The sequence below is a fragment of the Dermochelys coriacea genome, chromosome 25 (genome assembly GCF_009764565.3).
Source record: "Dermochelys coriacea isolate rDerCor1 chromosome 25, rDerCor1.pri.v4, whole genome shotgun sequence".
NCBI lineage: Eukaryota > Metazoa > Chordata > Testudines > Dermochelyidae > Dermochelys > Dermochelys coriacea.
Genome location: NC_050092.1, coordinates 7,024,396 through 7,045,951, shown reverse-complemented (window position 1 = coordinate 7,045,951; position 21,556 = coordinate 7,024,396). Strand labels below are relative to the sequence as shown.

Here is a 21,556-nt window from a genome sequence, read left to right as displayed (position 1 = left end):
TCTGTATATACATATTCAGCAAAATAGAAGGGAGTTGAAGTTCAGGACATGGAAGCAGTAAGATGCAAGAGGGAAAATGTGGTTCTCACTTATATTTCCTCCCCAGATCTCACCCACCATAGCAGTAACAAGCTGTAGCTTCTTTGTTTTAAATCTGATTTGCTTTAAAAGTTTCCCAGGTTGGTAAGGACAAGCTCAAGAGCCTGTAAAACACCTGTCTCGATCTTTTTACCAAGGAAGATTGAGCTCTAGATTTCTGGAGGCTCGTTCCCACTCTCCATAATAAGAGCTGTTGGGTGCTGAGCTGTTAAGAGACACTGACAAAGCAGTATGGGAAGCCTGTACTGCATTCTTGTCTGTCAGTGCTGCAGGCCTCTCCCAGATTCAATGCATTTCTCTTTCTAACTCCCTAGAAATGCCCCAATAATCAATGGGAAAAGAGCACAAACCACAACTGTAGCTATAACAAAATAGCCCTAGAAATCCTCTACCTACTTCTAGAGCAGCCTAGGTGCTGAACAATTTTTTCCCCAGCATGCTGAGATCTGAGCAGTTTCACTTGAACATCTCCTTCAACTACCAACTGTCAGTCAATTGGTAAACTATTGCACCAAGGTAATAGGAAAATAAACTTTGCTGGGTTAAATAACAATGTGACTATAGAAAAACTATTCTGTAGTGTAGCTAATATATAAATTGTTGGACCAGTGAAGTCATGTTTTTCTGTCCTTCCTCTTACAGTGCAATGTAAATGAAGAAACGGGGGAACCAGAGGACAACCTTACTCAGGAAGCCATAGCATACTGTCTCAGATTAGGCAGCAAAGCTACAAAAGTCTCAGACCTTGTAGGTGGCAAAGACAAAGCTGTTGATGCTGCTATCCAGAAGGGAATTGAATTAGTCAATGAGAAAGCAACCTCAAATGCACAGAAAGTACAGAAGTGGGTCATTCTAGAAAAAGACTTCTCAGTCTCTGGTGGAGAGTTAGGTAAGTGACCTGGGCTACTACATATTGAAACAAATGCAGGACTCCTGATTTCAAATTAGGGGGTGGCACATCTTCTCATTGCCCTAATGTCCTGAGTGATGTGATCTGTTGCATGTATTATGATACTAAAGGCAGTCTTAAACTGCCCTGTGAATGTACAGTGTGTGCACTCCACTGTGCTGGACACTCAAGCAACTTAATTGTAAGAGCCTATCAGCTAGGTAGGTTGTACAACAACCACTTTTGGCACTCTGAAAGTCTGGCATGTAGTAACCAGAAATTAGCTGAGGTTTCTGGTTGACAGGAGTGAGGGGAGGAGATGCTGTCTGGCTTGTGGGTGGAACTGGTTGTGACCTTAGTCTTTAGAGTGGGATGGGTTAATATTTCATTGCCAACTCCAACAAGCCTTGCTGGTAACCATCTGCACCCTGGCATCCTGTTGTAGCAACTTGTTGCTGCATCTGTAGCAGTTGAATAGTATCCAAATCTTTGATTTAATGTCCAAGCTTCAAAGTGAACATCCCCCAGAGGTATGGAAATAACTTGCACTTCTTGGAATTAATTTCTGGTGCCTGCTCCTACTTAGACACGTCCAAAAGGGTAGAGTACTCTGGGAGCACAAGTAGGTAGCTATTTGCAGGGCTGCTTAATTGCACTATGTGAGGGAACCTGGTTAATCTCAGGGCTTGGCTATACTTGCGAGTTAGAGCGCATTAAAGCAGCCCTGGGCGCCCTAGCTCACTATCTGTCCACACTGGCAAGGCACGTACAGTGCTCTGACTCCATGGCTAGAGCACTCCTGCTACTCCACCTCAGCAATAACACTGGCTGTGCCTTGGCTGAAACACCCCAGGTGTCGGTGTGAACGAGGGGTTGCGTTACTGCGCTCTGCCCTTAAGTCATGTGGCCACTCCTCATCGTTTTGGAATCTCCGCAGGAATGCAGATATGCCCTTTGAAAGCTGTTTCTGACAGCCAGCATGCTTATCAGGAGGGAGAGCTGCTGTCTGAACTTACAAGACAGAACTTACAAGACAGGCATGCTCTCAGCTTCTCTCCCCCCCCCCCGTATGCACATGCTCCCTGTCACACTCCACACCCCACATTTGAAAAGCATGTTGCAACCACTTGCATGCTGGGATAGCTACCACAATGCACTGCTCTCTGGCCATTGCAAAAGATGCTAATGTGTGCTTGTAGTGTCCGTGTAGACAGATTGCAGCGCTTTCCCTACTGCACTCTACAAATGCTGACTTAACTCAAAGTGCTCTACATCTGCAAGTGTAGCCATGCCCTCAGTAACAAGTGAATACTGTTAAAGAATGTGCCAAGCCTAAACTCCTTCCTGGAGGATTGCAGTAAGCTGCCTCAGGCTGTCATGCACCTCCCCTCTGGTGCCCACTCACCAAGAACCATTCAATTCCTGGCCTGCCAAAGGACTCTGGTGCCTGGACAGGCTCAAGCTCAAGACCAGGCACTTCTGTTCACTACAGCCCTGAAAGTCTAGATGGTATGGGAAGCCAAGGCTTAAGCCTTCTCTCCCTGGCTCTGAAGTTGGCAGCCTTGCTGCTTCCTTCCATCTGTACACACTGCCCCATTCAGCAGTTTTTTTTTCTTGTGCCTTTCACCCTGATAAGTGACTTTCTTCCAAGATGAGAAACCATAGTAACTAAGGGAGACTTTCCAAGTTGGATGCCCAACTGTCTCAGGTCTTCCTTTAGAATCAGCAAGCAGCCTTGCTTCAAGAAATTAAACTCTTTGGAATTGGTCTTAGTAGGATAAATAACAGTTGAAATACTACTTCCCTTTTACAGGCCCAACAATGAAACTGAAGAGGCCTGTTGTAACAAAGATGTATAAAGATAAAATAGACCACTTCTACACTGTGGAAACCACATCAGCAAATCCTCTTTCAAAGTAACCTTGGAACACTGCAGGTCTCAACATACAATTCTCCAACTCTTCCATTGCTGTGTAAGTGTGTGTGCATGCTGTTCGTTGCTTCAACTCCCAAATGAAGGAATAAATGCATCTCTGAAATAAACCAGGCTTAATATTGTAGCCCTGCAATCACTGAATATTTATATAAATTCCTTACTCCAGTTATTGGTGGTGCTGCACTAACATTCTCTCTTTGGATGGACTTTTTCTAATGTCCATGGTCTGCACAATTGATTGTGCATCATATATGGGCAAATAAAATATTTAATAGTACCTTAGCACTACTTGGATTGTAAAAACCATAACTTATTTTTCCACCAAAGTTTTTTTTCTCCACTGAAAGTGAATGTAAAACAAGCAGGAATCTTGGTTTCTTTGTAGTTACACTTGAGGGCTGGGGTACTTTTTTTAATAGCAATGACTTTTGTAAGTAAATTGTATACATCAAGCATATAAAGGATTTCTATAAGGTACAGATGAAAAATACAGGTTTACTTGGTTTGTCTAATACTGGCTTTTAGACTTCCTAGAACGTCTTAAACTTCTCACTGGTAGAACTTCTAGGTTTTTAATCGTATAGTACACTTGGGGTGGGTGAGAAGTCTTAATGACTTTTTGCAAGTATACTTTCAGGACAGTAATGGACAGAACCGTTTTTTAAAGGCTAATTATCTCTTGAAAGGAGGAAATAATGCATGTGTTAAACTAGAAATGCTCCAATGACTTGTATTGCCTTTTCTGGTAAAAGGGCTAATTAGGGGGAAGTTCAACTTCTGGTGGGGGTGTGTGCAGGGAACTAGATGTGTGCTGCATTTCTAGAACATCACGCAGTCTTGCACTGTAGGCCCCTCTACAGAAGCAGGCAACTCATGATGAATTCATGGATGCTTACAGTAAACTCTATTGCACAACCTGTTTTTGCTCAGGGGCACTCTGCCTGATGTGAACAGGCATATCAGTTACCTTTCTGCTCTATGCCTGGAGGAGTAAATTAGCTCTGCTTACCTCCTCCTGTTAACCAGTTATGATACAGTAGTCATGCAGAAATCTGTATCATTGTATGATAGCCTAACTCCAGCTAAGTTCAGGGACCTTAAATGTTTGAAAGATCTAACTTTTTTTTTTTTTGGAGAAACTTGTATTCATCTGTGATCATGAACACTGTATGAACCATGTATGAGATTGTGAAGGATTGAACAAGTGCAATCATTCTAGCTACTTTAAGACTCAACTCTTACTGATGTAGTCTTCAGTTCATTATCTTTGTCAAGTGCCTGGAGTGGAATGTGTAATGAGTAAATAAGGCATCTCAAAAGGCTGAGTAATACTTCAGGACACAAGGATTAAATGGCTATTCTGATTTGTATATCAAATGTAACTTTGCCATAATTTGAGCCACATCAGGATTTGTTGTTGTGTTAAACTGCCATCTGTAAGATGGCAAGGGAAGGAATTTAAAGCACTTATACAAGAATTGAGGAGCTATATGTAACAAATTATAATGAAGATTCCACATGTGTACATAAGCTTGTAATTTGATAAAGTGCTATGCACTATTACCACTGACTGGTCTTCTGTATCTATTTATGGGACAAGTGTGTGAAATGTCAACTTTGTTAATGAATGGTTAATAAACATCTGAATCTCATTTGTCTTTGAAATAGCATTTCAGTAACTTGCCACAAAGTAGGCTTTAGTTAAATGTCACTAAATGAAACTTGGACCAGCAAATTAGTAGTGAAGGGGAAGTTGAGCATCTATCTTGGTTCATGGGAGAGTAAGATTTAGAACAGCTGTACAGAAAAAGCAAGCTTTCATAAAATCAAGTGAGGTGACTCAACCCCTCTAGGAACACCACCTGTACAATACATCATGTTGGTTATAGTGCTGACATTCTGCCAAGTTTTTTTTCTTCATAGTGACTTGCAATAACCTTCACTGCCTCTAAAGTAGGGAGAGGATTCAATTTCTCAGGTAGAGAAAATGAGGCCCTTAACTATCAGGTTTTAGAACTTAAATGCAAGGACCAGTGCTTCTCCTGAATAGCTAACAATCCCTGCTCTAGGAAGGAGGAAGCCTAAAAGTAAACAGTGGACAATGCAGAATGCAAATTAATTGGGCTCTATAGCTGACTTAACTAATAGCAGAGAACTCTAAACATTAGAGAAGAGTATTGTTTAATGGAGAACACATTGAACTGCCCCATCAGCCCTGTAATTAAAATACCACATTTGCCCACCTGTGCCAAGTAACTTAGACTCCAGCTAAGGAGCTGTTTAACTGTGGTGTAGATTTTCAGGCTCCAGCTGCAGCATGCACTCTGGGATCCTCTGACCTCAAGCTCTTAGAGCACATGTTCTAGCCAAGCTTTAACAACTCCAGGACTCTGGTTAAGGGACTGTTTAATTGTACAAGTCACCTGGCAAAGGTCAGCTGTGGGTAAGTGCAAGTTAACAGATTAAACTCAAATTAACATTAACAGGATGATTAAACTTTTAGAGAATTCCTTAAATTTTCAAATATTGATTTCTATTACAAATATTTGCATTGTAAATGATTTCAATTCACTTCATACACTCAAGACTGTACTACAGTACTTGTAACTTTTTTTTTTGTTACATAACTTCAGAGCCTATAAGACCACTCAGTCATCCTCCTTGTTTGTCATAGCAATTGGCAGAACAAGTTTTACATCTATAGACAATACTGCTGACTGCTTATTTACAATGTCACCTGAAAGTGAGAACAGGCATTTGCATGGCATTTTTATAGCCAGCATTGCAAAGTATTTGTGCCATATATGCTAAACATTCATATGCCCCTTTTGGCCACCATTCCAGAGGACATGCTTCTATGCTGATTTATTTAAAAAAAAAAATAAATAAATTTGACTGACCTCATTGGGTGGGAGAACTGTCTCACCTGCATCTGTCATTTCATGTTATGGCAGCTTTGGATGATGACCCAGTACATAGTTTAAGAACACTATCACAGCAGATTTGACAAAATGCAAAGGTACCAATATGAGATTTAAGGATAGATACAGCATCTGACCCAAGCTTTAAGAATCTGAAATGCCTTCCAAAATCTGAGGGATGAGGTTTAGAGCATGCTTTCACATCTCTTAGAGCAACATTCCAATGCAGAAACCGTAGAACCTGAACCACCGAAAGAGAGAATCCATCTTCTGCTTGTGGCATTTGACTCAGATGATCCTTCAGTAGTCCACTCTGCCTTGGATCATTATCTAGCAGAACCACTTATCAGCATGGATGCACATCTTCTGGAATGGTGGTTGAAGCAGGAAGGGACATATGAATCTCCTGTGCATCTGGCACAAATATCTTATGTTGGCTACAATATCATTGAGAATACCTGTTCTTGCTTTCAGGTGACAAATGAGATGTGGGTAGCATTATCTCCTGCAAATTGTCTGAGTGGACTTGTAGGTTCTAAAGTTTTACATGTTTTCTTTTTTAATGCAGTTTGTTTTTTGTACATAATTCTACATTTGTAAGTAACATTCCTAATGATAGACTCCAATTCACCTAATGCAAGTACTGTAGTGCAAATATACTTTTTTTTCACAAGGCCCATCTGACACAATGAGTACTATACACTTTTCAGTATAATTGAAATCAATATTTGAAAATGTAGAACACCCCCAAATTTAAATTGGTATTCTTATTTAACAGTGCAATTAATCTTTAAAATCACTTGACAGCCCTAGTAGACATATGATGTGGTCTATAGAAACAGGTTCCAGCCCAAAGGGAGTTGGGGGTATTTAATAGCCACCTTGTATAAAAGGCTAAAACTCCTTATACAAAACAGTACTTGAGCCTTTTCCTATTAAGAGGGCAATTCAGCACTCCACTCTCTCTAGAGAACTTGGGGGGGTGGGCTGTTTAATTCCAGTAGCATCAAAGAGAAATTTCTACCTTTATCTACAAAAGGGTGATATACACTAGCTGTCCTAAAGCTTAGGGTGAAATAGGATGTATTCATGTTTCAAATGAACTCCACATTCAAGTACCATCCTAAAGAGCCTGTACTCCTTATTCTAAATATCCTTTCTCCCTTGAAATACTCACTTTAGAAAGTGATGTAAAATAGCCAGTTATGAACTCCAGGAAAGAGCAATGACAGGACTGGTTTTGGAAAGGCAATTAATTCCTTTGAGTGGAATTTAATTGCATTACATAGATCCATCTAGCTCAGTCTAGGGGCCAGCACCAGCTCCTTGAGGAAGGTAGAGAACCTGCCCACACCAAAAGTTTCTTCCTAGCCTTTTCCAGTTTGAGGCTGGATTTCTCTTCTGAAACATAAGCCTTAGTTCTGGATAGATACGTATCCTTCTGAAACATATGCTCATGGTCTTATCCTAGAGTGCTACATGCTGTCACATTCACAAAATGTCACTTAACTCTAGAAGTGCTTGATCTACCTTTCACACTTCACTTACCTTTTTACATGGATCTAGGAAGAGAGTAGGACTCTTTCCCTATCAGACCCTGCTTTCTCCTGGTGATAATTCTAATGCCACTCTCTCTTCATGGAGCCATGGGCACCAAAAATCTCTGCTTCAAAGCTATTCTCCTGGGGTTGCTTTAAATGTAAAAGTGCAAAATGCTCTTTAACTCAGAGCCAAGCTCTCAGTGATGCCCCCAAATTGGGTTGCTCAATGCTGATGAGGCAGCAGGGAGAATTCAGTACACTTGAACTATTTTTTTCAATTAAACATCTGTCAAAGGGGTTGAGGTAGTACACATGGTAATACTTCCACAACAGCACTCACAATTCAACTTCCAAGATCATAGAGCAGGCTTCCTAGTCATGCACTCCAAGCCCAGGGGACTTGGATCTACAGAAGAGGGGGAAACTTTTCCACATGTACTGTCCAGCCTAATGAGAGCTGCAATAGTTGTAGTGTTACCTTAAGTCAAGGGTTTTTAAATCCATGTAGGAAGTTGGGTCTTAATTTAGCATTGTACTGTCTCCAGCAGACTGTAACCTGCAGGCAGGGAGACAGAGGGTGTGTTGGATTAGATCTGTGGTTCCAACCTATTTACCACTGTGGGCCACACGCATACATTCTACCTGTATGGCCCAGAGGATGTCACATGGGACATATCTGTGTGCTGATTGGGCTGCAAGTTGAGAATCACTGGAATAGAGACATAGGCAGAATGTCCTGCCATCATGGAGAATTCTGTTCGAGATCATGAGCCAGCCACCCTGTAACCAACCTGCTACCAGTGCTGTTAAATCTGATGGGCAGGTTGCCTCCTGCAATTATTCATTTTATTATTATGCATTGCTAATGGGGGTGTGTTCACTGCCCATGAACAAAGAGGACAAAGTTAGTATCATATGGCAGAAGCCGGGATAAACACTGATGTGTATTGCTTAATCCTGCAGTGTATTCTAAGGTTTATAAACCTTTGAAAACACCTGTTAAGGGAATTTTAGTAACACTACTCATAATTCCAGCCAGAAACAGTATCCTTACACATTAGAAAACATTCTAACCCCACAGAAAATAGTAGTCCTAGTCTGACTGATCACAAGAGATTTTACAGTAGACTAAACAGCTCCGGATGTTCACCATAAAATTCTACCACCATACCTGCCAATATACAGTTTCAATTCCATGCAAATACTTTAACTTCCAAGGTAAAAGTGTAGTGAGATCTTTAATTGGTGACCTGGAAAGGAAAGACAATTGGGTTTTATTCCATCTCATTTTTGTGTTGTATAAAGGCAGCCAAAGGCTGGGGGAGTTTTCCTGCTTGTTTTGCTACCTTAAATATCAAGTTTGGACTTCATTGCTTTTGCTGAAAGACACTGGGAAGTGTGAGAAGGGGTAGGGAACCTTGAGCCTCTAACAAAGATGGCACAAATATAGTCCTGAGGTTAAGATGCTGACTTGGGAACTCAGGAGGCCTGTTTTGATTACAAGCTTTGACAGACTCTGACCTTGGACAAGTCAGTTTCCCAAATATAAAATTGGGATAATTCTTCCCTCTTTAGGGGTCCCATGAGCATAAATTCCTAAGTCTGAGGTAGTCTTATTGCAGTGATGGGGGGATCCGTTGGTTGTTAGATAACATTCAAAAATAACACCCATGTGAAAGAAAAGCTGAAACTTGAATTTTAAACTCTCTTCCTCTTACTTAGATTTCCCTTCCTTGGTACCCAGTATCATAATCACAAGTTGCTGTGCCCCACAGCCTCTTCCAGAGCAGACAAGACCTGCATTTCTCATAAAAATAAGCAGAAAGCGTTCGTTAAAAGCAGAAACTGCCTGGACAGTAGAGTGCTCACTGACAGTTACTGCTAAACAGCAAGTTGTTCCTTATGGCCAATACAGGCCAAATCAGAATGCACTACACACCACACTGATGAAAATTAGTTTCGTGTGAGTGGTGAACAGTTTAACTCAGAAGTGTGATAACATTTAGCACTTGTGCCCTTTTCCATTTGTCAAGTAGTTACTGTTCTGTATTTAATGGAGCAGATGACAAGGCTCTAGAATAGTTAATATTTGTCCCAAGTATTATTGATACTGCTGTAAGAGCAGAGTTGCAGGGGTCACATTAAGTTGATTATTTCAAGTTTAAGCTAAGGCCACTGTTTCCATATTATTTCTCTAGGGGAAAATATTTTCTGAAGCAGAGATTTACAATGTAGAGGTCATTTTCTAGTAGAGCATCTCCTTTCCAAGTCAGGAATGAAGTTAAGAGAAACAAAATACCCCTTCATTTTTACTTTTCCATCTTACTTTATTTCACGTTTTTCTATAAAACTCCTCCATAATTCCACAAATTTAACAAAAAGTTTAAAATTCAGGACAGAAACAATCCTGTAACTTATTACAAACATTATTCTTCTCTCTTTTAATCTTGGGGGCCAGATGAATTTCTTATAGTTGAGTGAAGAACTCATTTCCCAGCACAACCTTTCATATCCTCAAATGACAAGGTATTTAATACCTTGGGTTTTAGGGAGAATACAATTAAAAATCTAGAAGCTGAAGTACTTACACACTTTTAGGAGTGCAAACTCATCTCTTTAGTTCTTGATGGCTATTTCATGCCTCATGAAAGCAATACCCATCTGATTTTAATTTATCTTTAAAAGTAAGAATCATTACAAGGTGCACAATGGTTGTGTCTAGTTTTGACACTTCAGAATGTCAACTAGCAAGTGCCAGGCACCTGAAATGATCAAGGAAGCTTCTTTTGAGTATATCAACTGTGCTATAGTGCGTGTAAAGCCATCAGTGGCCATTGGACATTACATTTGAAATTTACTGAACCAATAATGACACAGGTCTCTGCATGCAGGGAATATGATGGGGCAAGTTCCATAAAGGGAAGTTTAAATGTTTTACCATCAAAATAAGTTAAAGATCTCTGACAAGAACTGGTCCTAGATTGTTGCATCATAGCTCCTTACGAGTTCTGATGCTCCCACCATGGAGAGCAGTATAAGAACTTGTGGCTAAATCATTGCACTTCCATATATTCAGGCTGACTACATCAAAGCCTGTTTTACACTACTATTGTGTCCAATGTTCTTCCTAACTGGCATTCTGTGATCTGGTCACAACCTTTTGTCCATTTCTACAGTAAATGCCAGTAATGAAAGCCTCAAGGCTTAATACAGATCAGACCAAGACAACTGGACAGTGTTCTTGACCCCCTATTCTGCCCTTTTATACAAAGACCAAGGGCAAAAGAAAAGCTGTGCCCTGATCTCACATCCACATTACTCAAATCAATTACTCTTAAAGCCTTCAGGTTAATCATTACTTGTACATGCCCTTAATACCAAGCTGAAGGACATTTAGAGTAAACTTGAGTTTTGTCCATTTTCCTTGGAAAAATCATTATGGCTAAAACAGTCAGACAATTGCATTATTTTAAACAATGCAAGTTACTATGCATTGTCGTACAGATTTGTAGTGGTACTATCAGTAGCAGTATCAAAATCTCCTTTCTATTTTACAATTATCCACCCATGCTCTCAAGAGTGACACAAGAACAAAACACTTTATCCACAAATACTTGTACATGGCATGTTCAGAATACCAGTCAGCCTACTAGAGAATCTAAAAGTGGAACTTTTCTTAAATGTAACTAAAAGGGGACACAAAGGTTGGGAGGTCCATGATTTAAGCAATTTTTCCGTATTTGCAGAGTCATTCCTCATGTGGTCCCCAATCCTACCACCACCACCCCCCAAAAAAACTAATGATTTGGTAAAATACCAGCAAAGTACTTGTGAGAAACAAAGTACTGTTAGTAACAAACCAGCAGGTGCACACAAAGGAGAACACTATTGTTGGGGAACATTTCCATTTCAGGTTTCCCAGATAATTATAAACAGTCTAAAAAATTCATATGTAAAATACCTTTTATAAAAAAAAAAAAGATTCCCCATGAAATAGTAATACTTGTTAAATTTCACAAGTAAAGTAAAAGTCCGGGACAAGACGGTGCAGTGGCCACAGGGGGGAGCCCTAGGCACTACCAGATGGCACAGCTATGTTCAGGGACAACCTCAAGACTCTTGCTCCTTGGCCCAGCTGGGGAGCATCATGATAAAGGTTCTGTTTTTAACATGATGGGGAAGTGTCTGTCTGTGTGCCTCTCTCTAGTCCTTTGCGCTATATATCTGGAAGCTACTTTGTCCCAAGGCCAATACAGTAAGTATGGGTGCTAGGGGTGAAGTTGATTTAGAAACGGGATTTGGGAGCAGGGAAGGAAGTTGATCTCCGAAGAAGAGAGGAGGTGAAAGTCGTAGGGACTTTCCACACAAACAGCTCAGTTAACACTGTTGCTGTTACATGGGAGGGGAAGGCCTCACTCATCCCTTGACTAGAATCTCCGGAGCGAGGCTATTTGGAGGCTTTGAATACCCGGAGCCATTCTCCATACACCCAAAAACTTCTGGAGTGGGCTTGGACATGTTGCAACATGACAGAATTCACTCCCTCCATCAAAAATAGTCTCAACAAGCACTGACTGCTCTTATAGTTTAAAAGTACTCAGTAAGCCCTGAACAGCACAAGGGATCTGCAGAGCATTAAAAAGCTAAGTCTCTGGTGCGACTTCCTTCACTTAGCCATATCCAGTTGCAGAGCTTGAGATAGTACTGTAGTCTCATCCTTTCCTGGTAATCCTCTTAACCTTGCCATAGCACATTCTTGTACACAGTTTCTATCCAGGCTTGGAAATGTCCATCAGGAAAACAAAAACAGATCAGATCACCGTCAGTGTGACAGGGGATAGACCTGGCATGAGCTTGACGTTTCTATAAAGACATGTGACAGATGGTACAAACAGACAAAATTAACAGGAATCAGGTCAACATGACCCAACTCAAACAAGCTTATCATTATATTGCCACTTTAATCTATTAGTTGCAACATTTCCATGATAAAGAAAGGGAACATCCAAAACAAGGGACTACAATTTCATATTGAAAAATGGTTCAGCACATGGGAGAAGCTTTAGAATGATCTTTTATACCTCATCCAACTCCCACGTGGAACTTTTAAAGAGGTTTGTTTGTTTGTGTAGGGTTATTCTGAACTGTTGCTTTCCCCACAATTTTCGGCCAGCAGCCCATTTACGACTGGCAAAAGCTTAGAACTTGATTGGAAAAGTGAAAATTATTTCTTTAAAAATAGTGACTTTAGGAAAGAAGAGTTTAATCTATTTCTGAAGACATGACAGGTATTTCCCCCACCTCCATCTGGAAGTTGAACTAGGGTTAGTGTTTGCCATTACCTGCCATCTTTCGAACAGGTGACAGAAAAACCTGAATTCACTTGTTCCAAGATCTTTTCGTTTTCTAGGAAGTGTCCCAGGATTAAAATACTCCCTTATTTTGGTTTTCCCAGAGTATAGCCACTACTATAGGGGCCACTATAGGAAAAATTCATCCTTGAGAACACAGAACAAGAACCAATGACATATTTTGGCAAAGTTATTCAAACACTGAAGAATGAAAGTGAGACAGGTGAGTCCCTTCCAGAGCACAAAACGCTTTGAAGATCGCTGTTCAGCTTTCATACACTAAAAATTGTTCACAAGAGGCCTTTTAACAAACAAACAAAGTCAAATCTTATTAACCACCCCCCTCCCCTGCCATTACCATTAAAAAAAACATAACAGAAAAAACACACCTTTAAAATCTTAAGACCCAACTAGGCCCTTCTTATACATACAGTACATACATATATATAATATATATATATATATATATATAAAATATACAGCTTACAGTTTTGTAGTCCTATTACAGTTAAAGCAGACTGAAAGAAGTGAGACTTTGTTTAGGGGCTTGGATCAATAAGAAGTCTCAAAACCCCAGTGGGAGACAGCAGATTCTGGAAGCCTCTTCAAAGAGCACAAACTCTGTCTCTCTGAGAAGCTGAAACACAGAATAAGGCCCTGCACTCTGCATATGAAACAATGCCTTCCAGGGATCAGGGACCAGATTACATACAATAAGCTGTTGTACCAAACCGCTCTAGAACTTGCAAATGATCAAAAGCAACAACTATCCACTTCCTCTGCAACAGACCAACAGGACCCATTGGGAAGCATTCTCTGTTGCAAGTCACATGGCTAGCTTTGTAAAAGCCAATCTTGCTTACACAGCACGAACAATTCTTCCCCGAGCTGGGAGAAATCTGACTCAGTCGAGTCTCTCTGTGGGAAAGTTGGTCCCTGGATCCAGCGAAGAAAGCATTGTCCAAATTCCTTCAGCTCTCAGAGACACCTGAAAATGTATTCTGAAAGACAATTTCTTGAAGTAAAACCAAACAAGGTCACGCTCTTGTGTAGTTGGGAGCAGCACATCTTTTGCTCTACTCAGTACCTGTGCCCAAGTGTACTTACGAAGCGAGGGAGGACAGACTCAGCAATACGGGTGCTTGTTTGAAAAAAGTGCAGCAGGCTGTGCATTCACAGAGCATGGCTGTTCTCTAAGGCAGTGCTTCGGGTGAATTGAGAGAGTAGAAAGGCCTAGTTCCAAGGGTTTATTTCCTGGTACCAAGAGATGGGATTTCTGGTTTCAAAAGCAGCCCGCTTCCAAGGCTAAGCGTCATGTTGCCACTGCTTCCAAATAACTCTGCAGCTTACGGACGGTTGTTTCATCCAAGGAGAAAAGGTCAAAGTCAAAGGTTGTGTTGGTAACGTTGAAATGCCCAGTTTCCTCAATAAGATTTACAATCTGAAGAGAAAGAAGCAAGGATGTGTGTGAGGAGCTCAGATTCAGCCATACCTATTGCACTGGAAGGGAAGAGTCGGTTTGGCCCAATCAAACCCCCTCTCTTAGCCCTCTTGTGAGGGTGAGGGTATCTCCTGGCAAGGACAGGTGCCCAGCCACAAAAAGGCACTGGCAGGCCATTTCCCTTTAAATCTGAGGCATTTTAATTATCGGGACGCTCCAAGGAGCCCAAGTTGGGTATGGCTTGAACAAAATACGGGTAGGAAGGGTCCTGTACACTATATTTCAACCCTTTTTTAATACAAGCACTCAACGTGTATCTGGCTTCTTTCTACACTTTTTTGCTTTAATGAAGAGGAATCACTCACTTGTGGTGAACCATCCATTGCAACGGAAAAGTACAGGGGCCACTTGTTAGGATATAGATATTCAGGCCTGTCTGTACAGGCCTATACTCTAAGAATTTAGGTGTATTCTTATCACTTGGCTAGTTATAGAGGTATTAAAAAAAAAAATCAAAATCACTGTCTGCTGGTGTAAGAGCCTTCTCTCCCTGTGACAGTCTGAGGCCCTGTGCTTAGGCTAAGGCCTTTGGCTAAGCAACAGAGGCAGCCATAAGCTGGGAAACGACTGGTCACCTCCTCACATTCCAACCTCGTCACATTGAAAGAAGGTGCTATGGGCTGTTAGGATACAATCCTGTCCTGATAATGCCTATCGCCTCCAGAGAAAGGGAAGTGCCTAGAAAATGTAAAAGGAAACTTAGTTTGATAGCATCCTGTCTGGCAAGAACTCACTTATCAATAGCTGGGATGTGAAATCCTCATTTCTTTGTTGTTCTATCACTGTAGTCCCCATTTCCTTATTGTTTGTCTGTATGATCTCTGTCTGGTTCTGTAATTGTTTCTGTCTGCTGTATAATTAATTTTTCTGGGTGTGAACTAATTAAGGTGGTGGGATATAATTGGTTAAATAATCATGTTACAATATGTTAGGATTGGTTAGTTAAATTTCAGGAAAATGATTGGTTAAGGTATAGCTAAGCAGAACTCAAGTTTTACTATATAGTCTGCAGTCAATCAGGAAGTGGGTGGGGGATGTGGGAACAGGGAATGGGGTGGGGAAACTGGAATCATGTTTGGCTAAGGGTAGGAATGGGAACAGGGACACAGGTGTAAGGCTCTGTGGTGTCAGAGCTGGGAAGGGGGACACTAAGGAAGGAAACTGGAATCATGCTTGCTGGAAGTTCACCCCAATAAACATCCAATTGCTTGCACCTTTGGACTTTGGGTACAGTTACTTCCCTGGTCCTTCTTGCATGAACAGAGAGCAAGTGGGTGAAGGAATAAGCCCCCTAATACCACTTAAAACACAAAGGGTCTGACTTAGACCAGCGATGTGAGAAGATTACCTGCGCTACAAGGATATAGGGTGCAATTTAACACAAATCTGACAGACTCTCTACCTGCTGTAGTACATTGCGCTCACGCAGCGCCATTAGCCGTCTGTGAAGCTCCACCAATTCATCAGTGTAGGCCTGTGTAAGAGAGGGTAAAAAGGAATAAAATAACGCATCTGGCATGTTTCCAGTACGGCCAGGGAAGCAAAGCAGTTACTTCCCCAATGAAGATTTTGGGCAGCTGCTTGAGGGTCTTCTGTCACTTTTTTGTTCCCATCCCCCCCCCCCCCCCAAAAAAAAAAAACCTTCCAGTCCCTCCTCTGTAGTCTAATTCATCAACTCTCATCTGCTTGGAAATTAAACTGATTGAAATCCAGCTGCGTTGGATCCAGTCAGGTATGTTTCATAGTGCACCACAAGGTGTCTCCCTCCAAACAAATGGCTTGTGAGAAGTGATCTGAACCTTTGAACTTAGAGCACCCCAATTTCAGGCTGAATGTCTCTTGGTGAACTTCCATGTTAGTGCCCTATGAGCAGTCTGTGCTAAATGCTCACCTGTGACCCCAAATACAGTACCAAGTAGGTGGTCACCTATGATGGGATTCTAGCAATACATTGACACTAGTTTGTGTTCATATGAAGCTTCCAACCAAACTGAGGAAGAAACTTTTTGAAATCATTGTTCCCCAGAAAGTTTCACTGATACCACATCCAGGAAAGGGGACATTTACACCCTCACCCACTTCAGTTTAAGAATTAGACCAGACTTTCAGGGAAGCCAGCCAAAAGGGCAAATCTCTGTTAGCACACTCTAGTGCAGTGGTTCTCAACCCGCAGCCCAGTCAGTGCACAGCTGTGGCACATGTGACACCCTTAGGGCCATAACTAGGTCGGGGCGGGAAGGGCACCCGCAGAGCCAGCGGGGAGGGGGTGTGCGAGCAAAAATGGGATGGCACAGGATCAGGCCCAGCGGCATCAGCAGGAGGCCAGGGTGCTTAGTGTCCCACCTCCAAGCCTCAGGATTGCGGGTCCAGTGACCCTAGCTAGAGGAAGCTCCTCAGCATTAGGACCGCAGAGGCAGGTGGGCAGAGCTATGTGCTGCCAAGGTAGGAGACCAACGGGCGTGGTGTGGCATGCAGGGGGCTGGGGCTGCAGGGCGAGGGTATAGCCAGTATATGGGGTACAGACTATAGGTGGGGGAACTGGTGGCAGTCCCTGGATAGGGGGCTAGATACTGGGACAGAGTCCCTGGATGGGGAGATTGATTGCTGGGGGCAGTCCCTGGGTGGCAGATTGGCTGCAGAAGGGGACAGTCCTTGGGAGGGCCATTCTGCCTTGGACAGAGCACTGTCTCTGCAGGGCAGGCATGTATGCCAGCCCAGTGTTTTTTTTTGGGGGGGGGGGGGGGCAGTCCCAGGCTGGTTGGGTGATGGGGGGCCTTCCCTGGCTGGGGGGCCATCTGGGAGGGGGTTGGGGGCAGTCCGTGCCTCGGGGGGGGCACACCACACCAGGCAGGGCTCCCCATCTTTGCAGGCAGGCTCTGCAGCCACGCTATCAGCAGCAGTGCAGAAGTGAGGGTGGCAATATACCATGCCAGGCCACCTGTACAGTAAATTAATTCATTTTAACAGTTAATGTTTTGTCTTATTTTACTAATTTAAAATGCCCTTGGTAGACATTTGCCAGTATTGAAATGAAAGGTATTGAATCGTATTGCTGTCAGATAAATATTCAACCTTTCTTTTTTTTTGGTAGATACACAGGTAGTACGTATATTGTGTGGATGTGGCCCACATAACATATAGAGAGCTGCGTATGCGGCCCACAATGGTAAATAGGTTGAGAACCACTGTTCTAGTGCTTTCAATCAGAGAACAGATTCTTTACCTGTAAAGCTGTCCCAGAGTTATTCATGCATGTACCAGCAAAACTGAGCTCATTTAAGCAATCCTACCAAGGCAAAGAAATCAGTCATGAGATACACCTTAGCACAGCACCCTGAAGTTTCACCTGGGGACAAGCATCTCACCCAGTACACTATGCTGACCACTGAAAGTGTGTATTCTGACCCTTCTGCTAGCAAGATCACAAACACACGTTGTCTTTAATATTTAAAGATTGCCTTTCTTCTGGCTGAATAATATTCAAGCAGAAAAGAAACCAGCTTGTAGTCCAATAGGTATCCTCATATTGTGATTTTTAGTAGCATGATGCGTGGCTCAGAAATGAAAGTATTAAATGTCCATTTGAAGGATTTCTACATAGGAAGAGTTCTCCCACTGAGACCTTTCCGAACAGTGAAGAAATCAGCCAATCACTGTTGACTGTTTAGCATCTCAGTAAGTGAAATAGTGTGTGTGTGTTCAAAAAACTTGATTAAGTTGCCCCAGAGGGGAGAAAGAAGGAGCATCCACTGAGATAAATAAAGCTCTCAGTTAGGTGTGCAAGGCTCTGAGCAAGCAGAGTGTGAAACGATAATCAAACTGCTATTCTAACATTCTGGCAAAGATCAAACAGCTGTAAACTGCCTTGTCACCTGTGGCCAGAATGCTCCTCAAAGGGAAGACAAAGACCAAAGTAATAGAGAACACTTCTAAGAGGCAACACCTGGAAAGGATGTGGGGTTCATTTCTTAAACACTTACAACATTTCTATCACCTCATTTTGAGTCAGGACTTCCAGCGTCAGTATTTCAGGGTTCAAGCCTTTAATGGGCCAAAATTGTTTCAATGTGGGGGGCAAGTACTCCTTCGAGCTCTTGTTTTCATGGAGAAATGTCCTCCTGTATCCCACAATACTATGCTATGCCTACCCTAAGCAAAAGTACCTTGTCATATGTTCCCTTCTTCAGGATCTTTTCTGGCTTGTTGCAAGATTCTGGACTCTTTCTTCCAGAGGCCTGAGAGGAAAACAAATAGTGGGTTGTGACCAAAAATAATTCAGGCAGAGCAGAACTGTAATGGTTTGGCTGCCAATGGAAGGAAATCCTCTGGCTGACGTGGGCAGTGAAGTAGATGAGCTGTGGAGAGAGCTGCCTTTGGCAGTCCACAGCACCAAGGACAGAACCATGATGCAGGGATTGAAGGCAGAGAGGGGAAAAGTTTCTCCATCACTAAATATTTATAAAAGACTTGAAACACTTGCTGGCTTGATTGACTTGGGCAAAGGGAATGATCTCAACCTCAGCAGCTCTGCAACTTAGAGCGACAGCTCTTATTTTTCACAGTGCTGGATAAAGAAGTCAACTGTATAGTACGAAAAAGTTGTGCTTACAATTAAAAAAGTCCTTTACGAATGGCACCCCTGGCACTTGCAAGCAGAGGCAAACTGATTCACACTGCTAACCAGCTATGGAGAAGCCTGCCAGGAAAACATGGCAGTCATGGCCTAGTAGGTCAGTAGGGCATTCCCTAGGAGTAGCACTGAATTGTTCCCTAGAGGGTATGTCTAGCGTTTTGCCCATTTTCCACTGGCTTGTGATTGGACTTCCATCCTTGACAATCCACAATTCAAAAGATCTCACTTAGAAAACTGTTTCTGATGCACTTTCCACTTATTAGTTTAACATTATTTCTAATGGATCTCCCAAAAAAATTCTTTTCCATCTTGGTGTTTCTGCCCTGCAGCTAATTGTAAGCACTCTTTAGTCATCATCTAATCTCTGTTTAAGAACATAAGAACAAAGGTCCATCTAACCCAGTATCCTGTGTTCCGACATTGGCCAATGCCAGTGCCCCAGAAGGAATGAATAGAACTGGTAATCATCGAATGATGCATCCCCCATCGCCCAATCCCAGCTTCTGGCAAACAGAGGCTAGGGACACCATCCCTGCCCTTCCTGGCTAATAGCCAATAACCTATCCTCCATGAATTTATCTAGTTCTTTTTTGAACCCTGTTATAGTCTTGGCCTTCACAACATTCTCTGGCAAAGAGTTCCACAGGTTGACTGTACATTGTGTGAAGAAATACTTCCATTTGTTTGTTTTAAACCTGCTGCCTATTAATTTCATTTGGTGACCCCTACTTCTTGCGTTATGAGGAGTAAATAACACTTCCTTATTTATCAGAAGGGTAGCCATGTTAGTCTGTATCCACAAAAACAACAAATAAGTGTGTTAGTCTTTAAGGTGCCACCGGACTTCCTTGTTTACTTTCTCCACACTAGTCATGATTTGCTAGACCTCTATAATATACCCCCTTCTTCAACTCTTCCAAGGTGAAAAGTCTCAGTCTTATTAGTCTCTCCTCATATGGAAGCTGTTCCATACCCCTCATCATTTCTGTTGCCCTTTTCTGTACCTTTTCCAATTCCAATACATCTTTTTTAAGATGGGGCAACCACATCTGCACACAATATTCAAGATGTGGGCATACCATGAATTTATATAGAGGCAATATGATTTTTTTCTGTCTTATTATCTATTCCTTTCCTAATGATTCCCAACATTCTGTTTGCTTTTTTGACGGTCGCTGCACATTGAGTAGATGTTTTCAGAGAACTCTCCACCATGACTCCAAGATCTTTCTCGAGTGGTAACAGTTAATTTAGACCCCATCGATTTATATGTATAGTTGGGATGATGTTTTCCAATGTGCAGTACTTTGCATTTATCAATATTGCATTTCATCTGCCATTTTGTTGCCCAGTCACCCAGTTTTGAGAGATCCTTTTGTAGCTCTTCGCAGTCTGCCTGGAACTTAACTATCTTGAGTAGTTTTGTATCATCTGCAAATTTTCCCACCTCACTGTTTACCCCTTTTTCCAGATCATTTATAAATATGTTAAATAGGACTGGGCCCAGTTCAGACCCCTGGGGGACACCACTGTTTGCCTCTCTCCATTCTGAAAACTGACCATTTATTCCTACTCTTTGTTTCCTGAGGGGAACATTAAACAACTGTTTAATGAGGGGACGGAGAGATTTACTTATAATAAACAAATTAATCTGTTGTTCTTTTCTGAATTCCATCCAATTTGTTGCCCTTTTGCTGGCAAGATGCTAAGACCTGCATGCAATATGCTACGGTCTTATCATTGCTGCAATGAGACAAGTTGCAACCCAAAAATCTGACATGTCTAGCTGGCAACTCACATTAACGGTTGTACCTAATTTTCTCTCCATCACCACACAGTTCTCTTGGCATCACTGAGTTCTAAAGAGCCATATTTCACTGTGTTAAAGAGATACTGTACAACAAATCATTTCTGACTCAAAAAATCAATTACAATTAACTTCAGATTACTGTAATTGAAAGATACTAGAGTAAAAGTTATTCCTATTTTTCAATTTGCTTACTTTGTATGTAGTCAGTTTGCCTTGGGGAGAACACAAAATTAATAAGTCAGAAAATGTGAATGTCAAACCAGGGAAATTTGCAGGGAGTCTCACAAGTAGGTATAGCACCTTGAATTCTGAACTCTGAAATTGACTAGATGTCAAGTTGATAGTGTCCTCTCTCCCCCCCCCCCCCACAATTAACATGAGTTCTTCAAGGGCCTAGTCCTATAGTTCCTTCTACAGGCAAAGCTTCCAGGGTGTTCAGTCTTGCCTGTTTAGGAGATGCAGATCCAAGCCAAAAGCCAATAAAGGAGCATTGTGTCGACACCCACATTGCAAGTACCTTATTATTAGTTGGGGGAAGTTTCTGACTGGGAGGGGGTTCTCGACTTGGCAGGCAGGAGTCCGCACTGTTGTCACTGTCACTGTCGCTAAGACTCAATCTGAGAAGCAAGTAGCATAGAATTACCATCACCAGTTAGTAGGAAACTGCTATTTAGCTATAAGAGAAATACATGGATCAAAAATCATCTTTTTGTAGTTTAGGTTGCAGTTCTGTTTTGGTCAACCTGCAGTTCCAATACAGCACATTTCAATCTAATTCAGAATGAAAAATATATTCCAAATGATGACATGCTATTGCAATTGTTCCCATACAGAAGCTCCATGTTTTGCAATGCTGTAGGTACTGTACACAAGTA

General features: G+C 41.8%; 2 protein-coding genes across 8 annotated transcripts in view; one reads left to right on the top strand and one right to left on the bottom strand.

Annotated features, from left to right (window-relative positions):
* Positions 1-4,576, top strand: part of ACSBG2 (acyl-CoA synthetase bubblegum family member 2) — a 40,140-nt gene extending 35,564 nt beyond the window's left edge. For all 4 annotated transcript variants that reach the window (XM_038383845.1, XM_043502734.1, XM_043502733.1 and 1 more), the window contains exons 14-15: positions 742-988; positions 2,802-4,576. In XM_038383845.1, coding sequence (XP_038239773.1) covers positions 742-988; positions 2,802-2,908 — 354 coding nt within the window. In that variant the 3' untranslated portion in view covers positions 2,909-4,576. The remainder of the gene's footprint in view (positions 1-741; positions 989-2,801) is intronic.
* MLLT1 (MLLT1 super elongation complex subunit) overlaps positions 3,265-21,556 on the bottom strand; it is a 62,788-nt gene continuing 44,496 nt past the window's right edge. For 2 of the 4 annotated variants that reach the window (XM_038384244.2, XM_038384245.2), the window contains exons 9-13: positions 21,199-21,298; positions 18,402-18,473; positions 17,462-17,524; positions 15,641-15,712; positions 3,265-14,178 (exon numbers count right to left, since the gene is read on the bottom strand). In XM_038384244.2, coding sequence (XP_038240172.1) covers positions 14,050-14,178; positions 15,641-15,712; positions 17,462-17,524; positions 18,402-18,473; positions 21,199-21,298 — 436 coding nt within the window. In that variant the 3' untranslated portion in view covers positions 3,265-14,049. The remainder of the gene's footprint in view (positions 14,179-15,640; positions 15,713-17,461; positions 17,525-18,401; positions 18,474-21,198; positions 21,299-21,556) is intronic. The other 2 variants (XM_038384246.2, XM_038384247.2) reach the window with 1 other exon arrangement.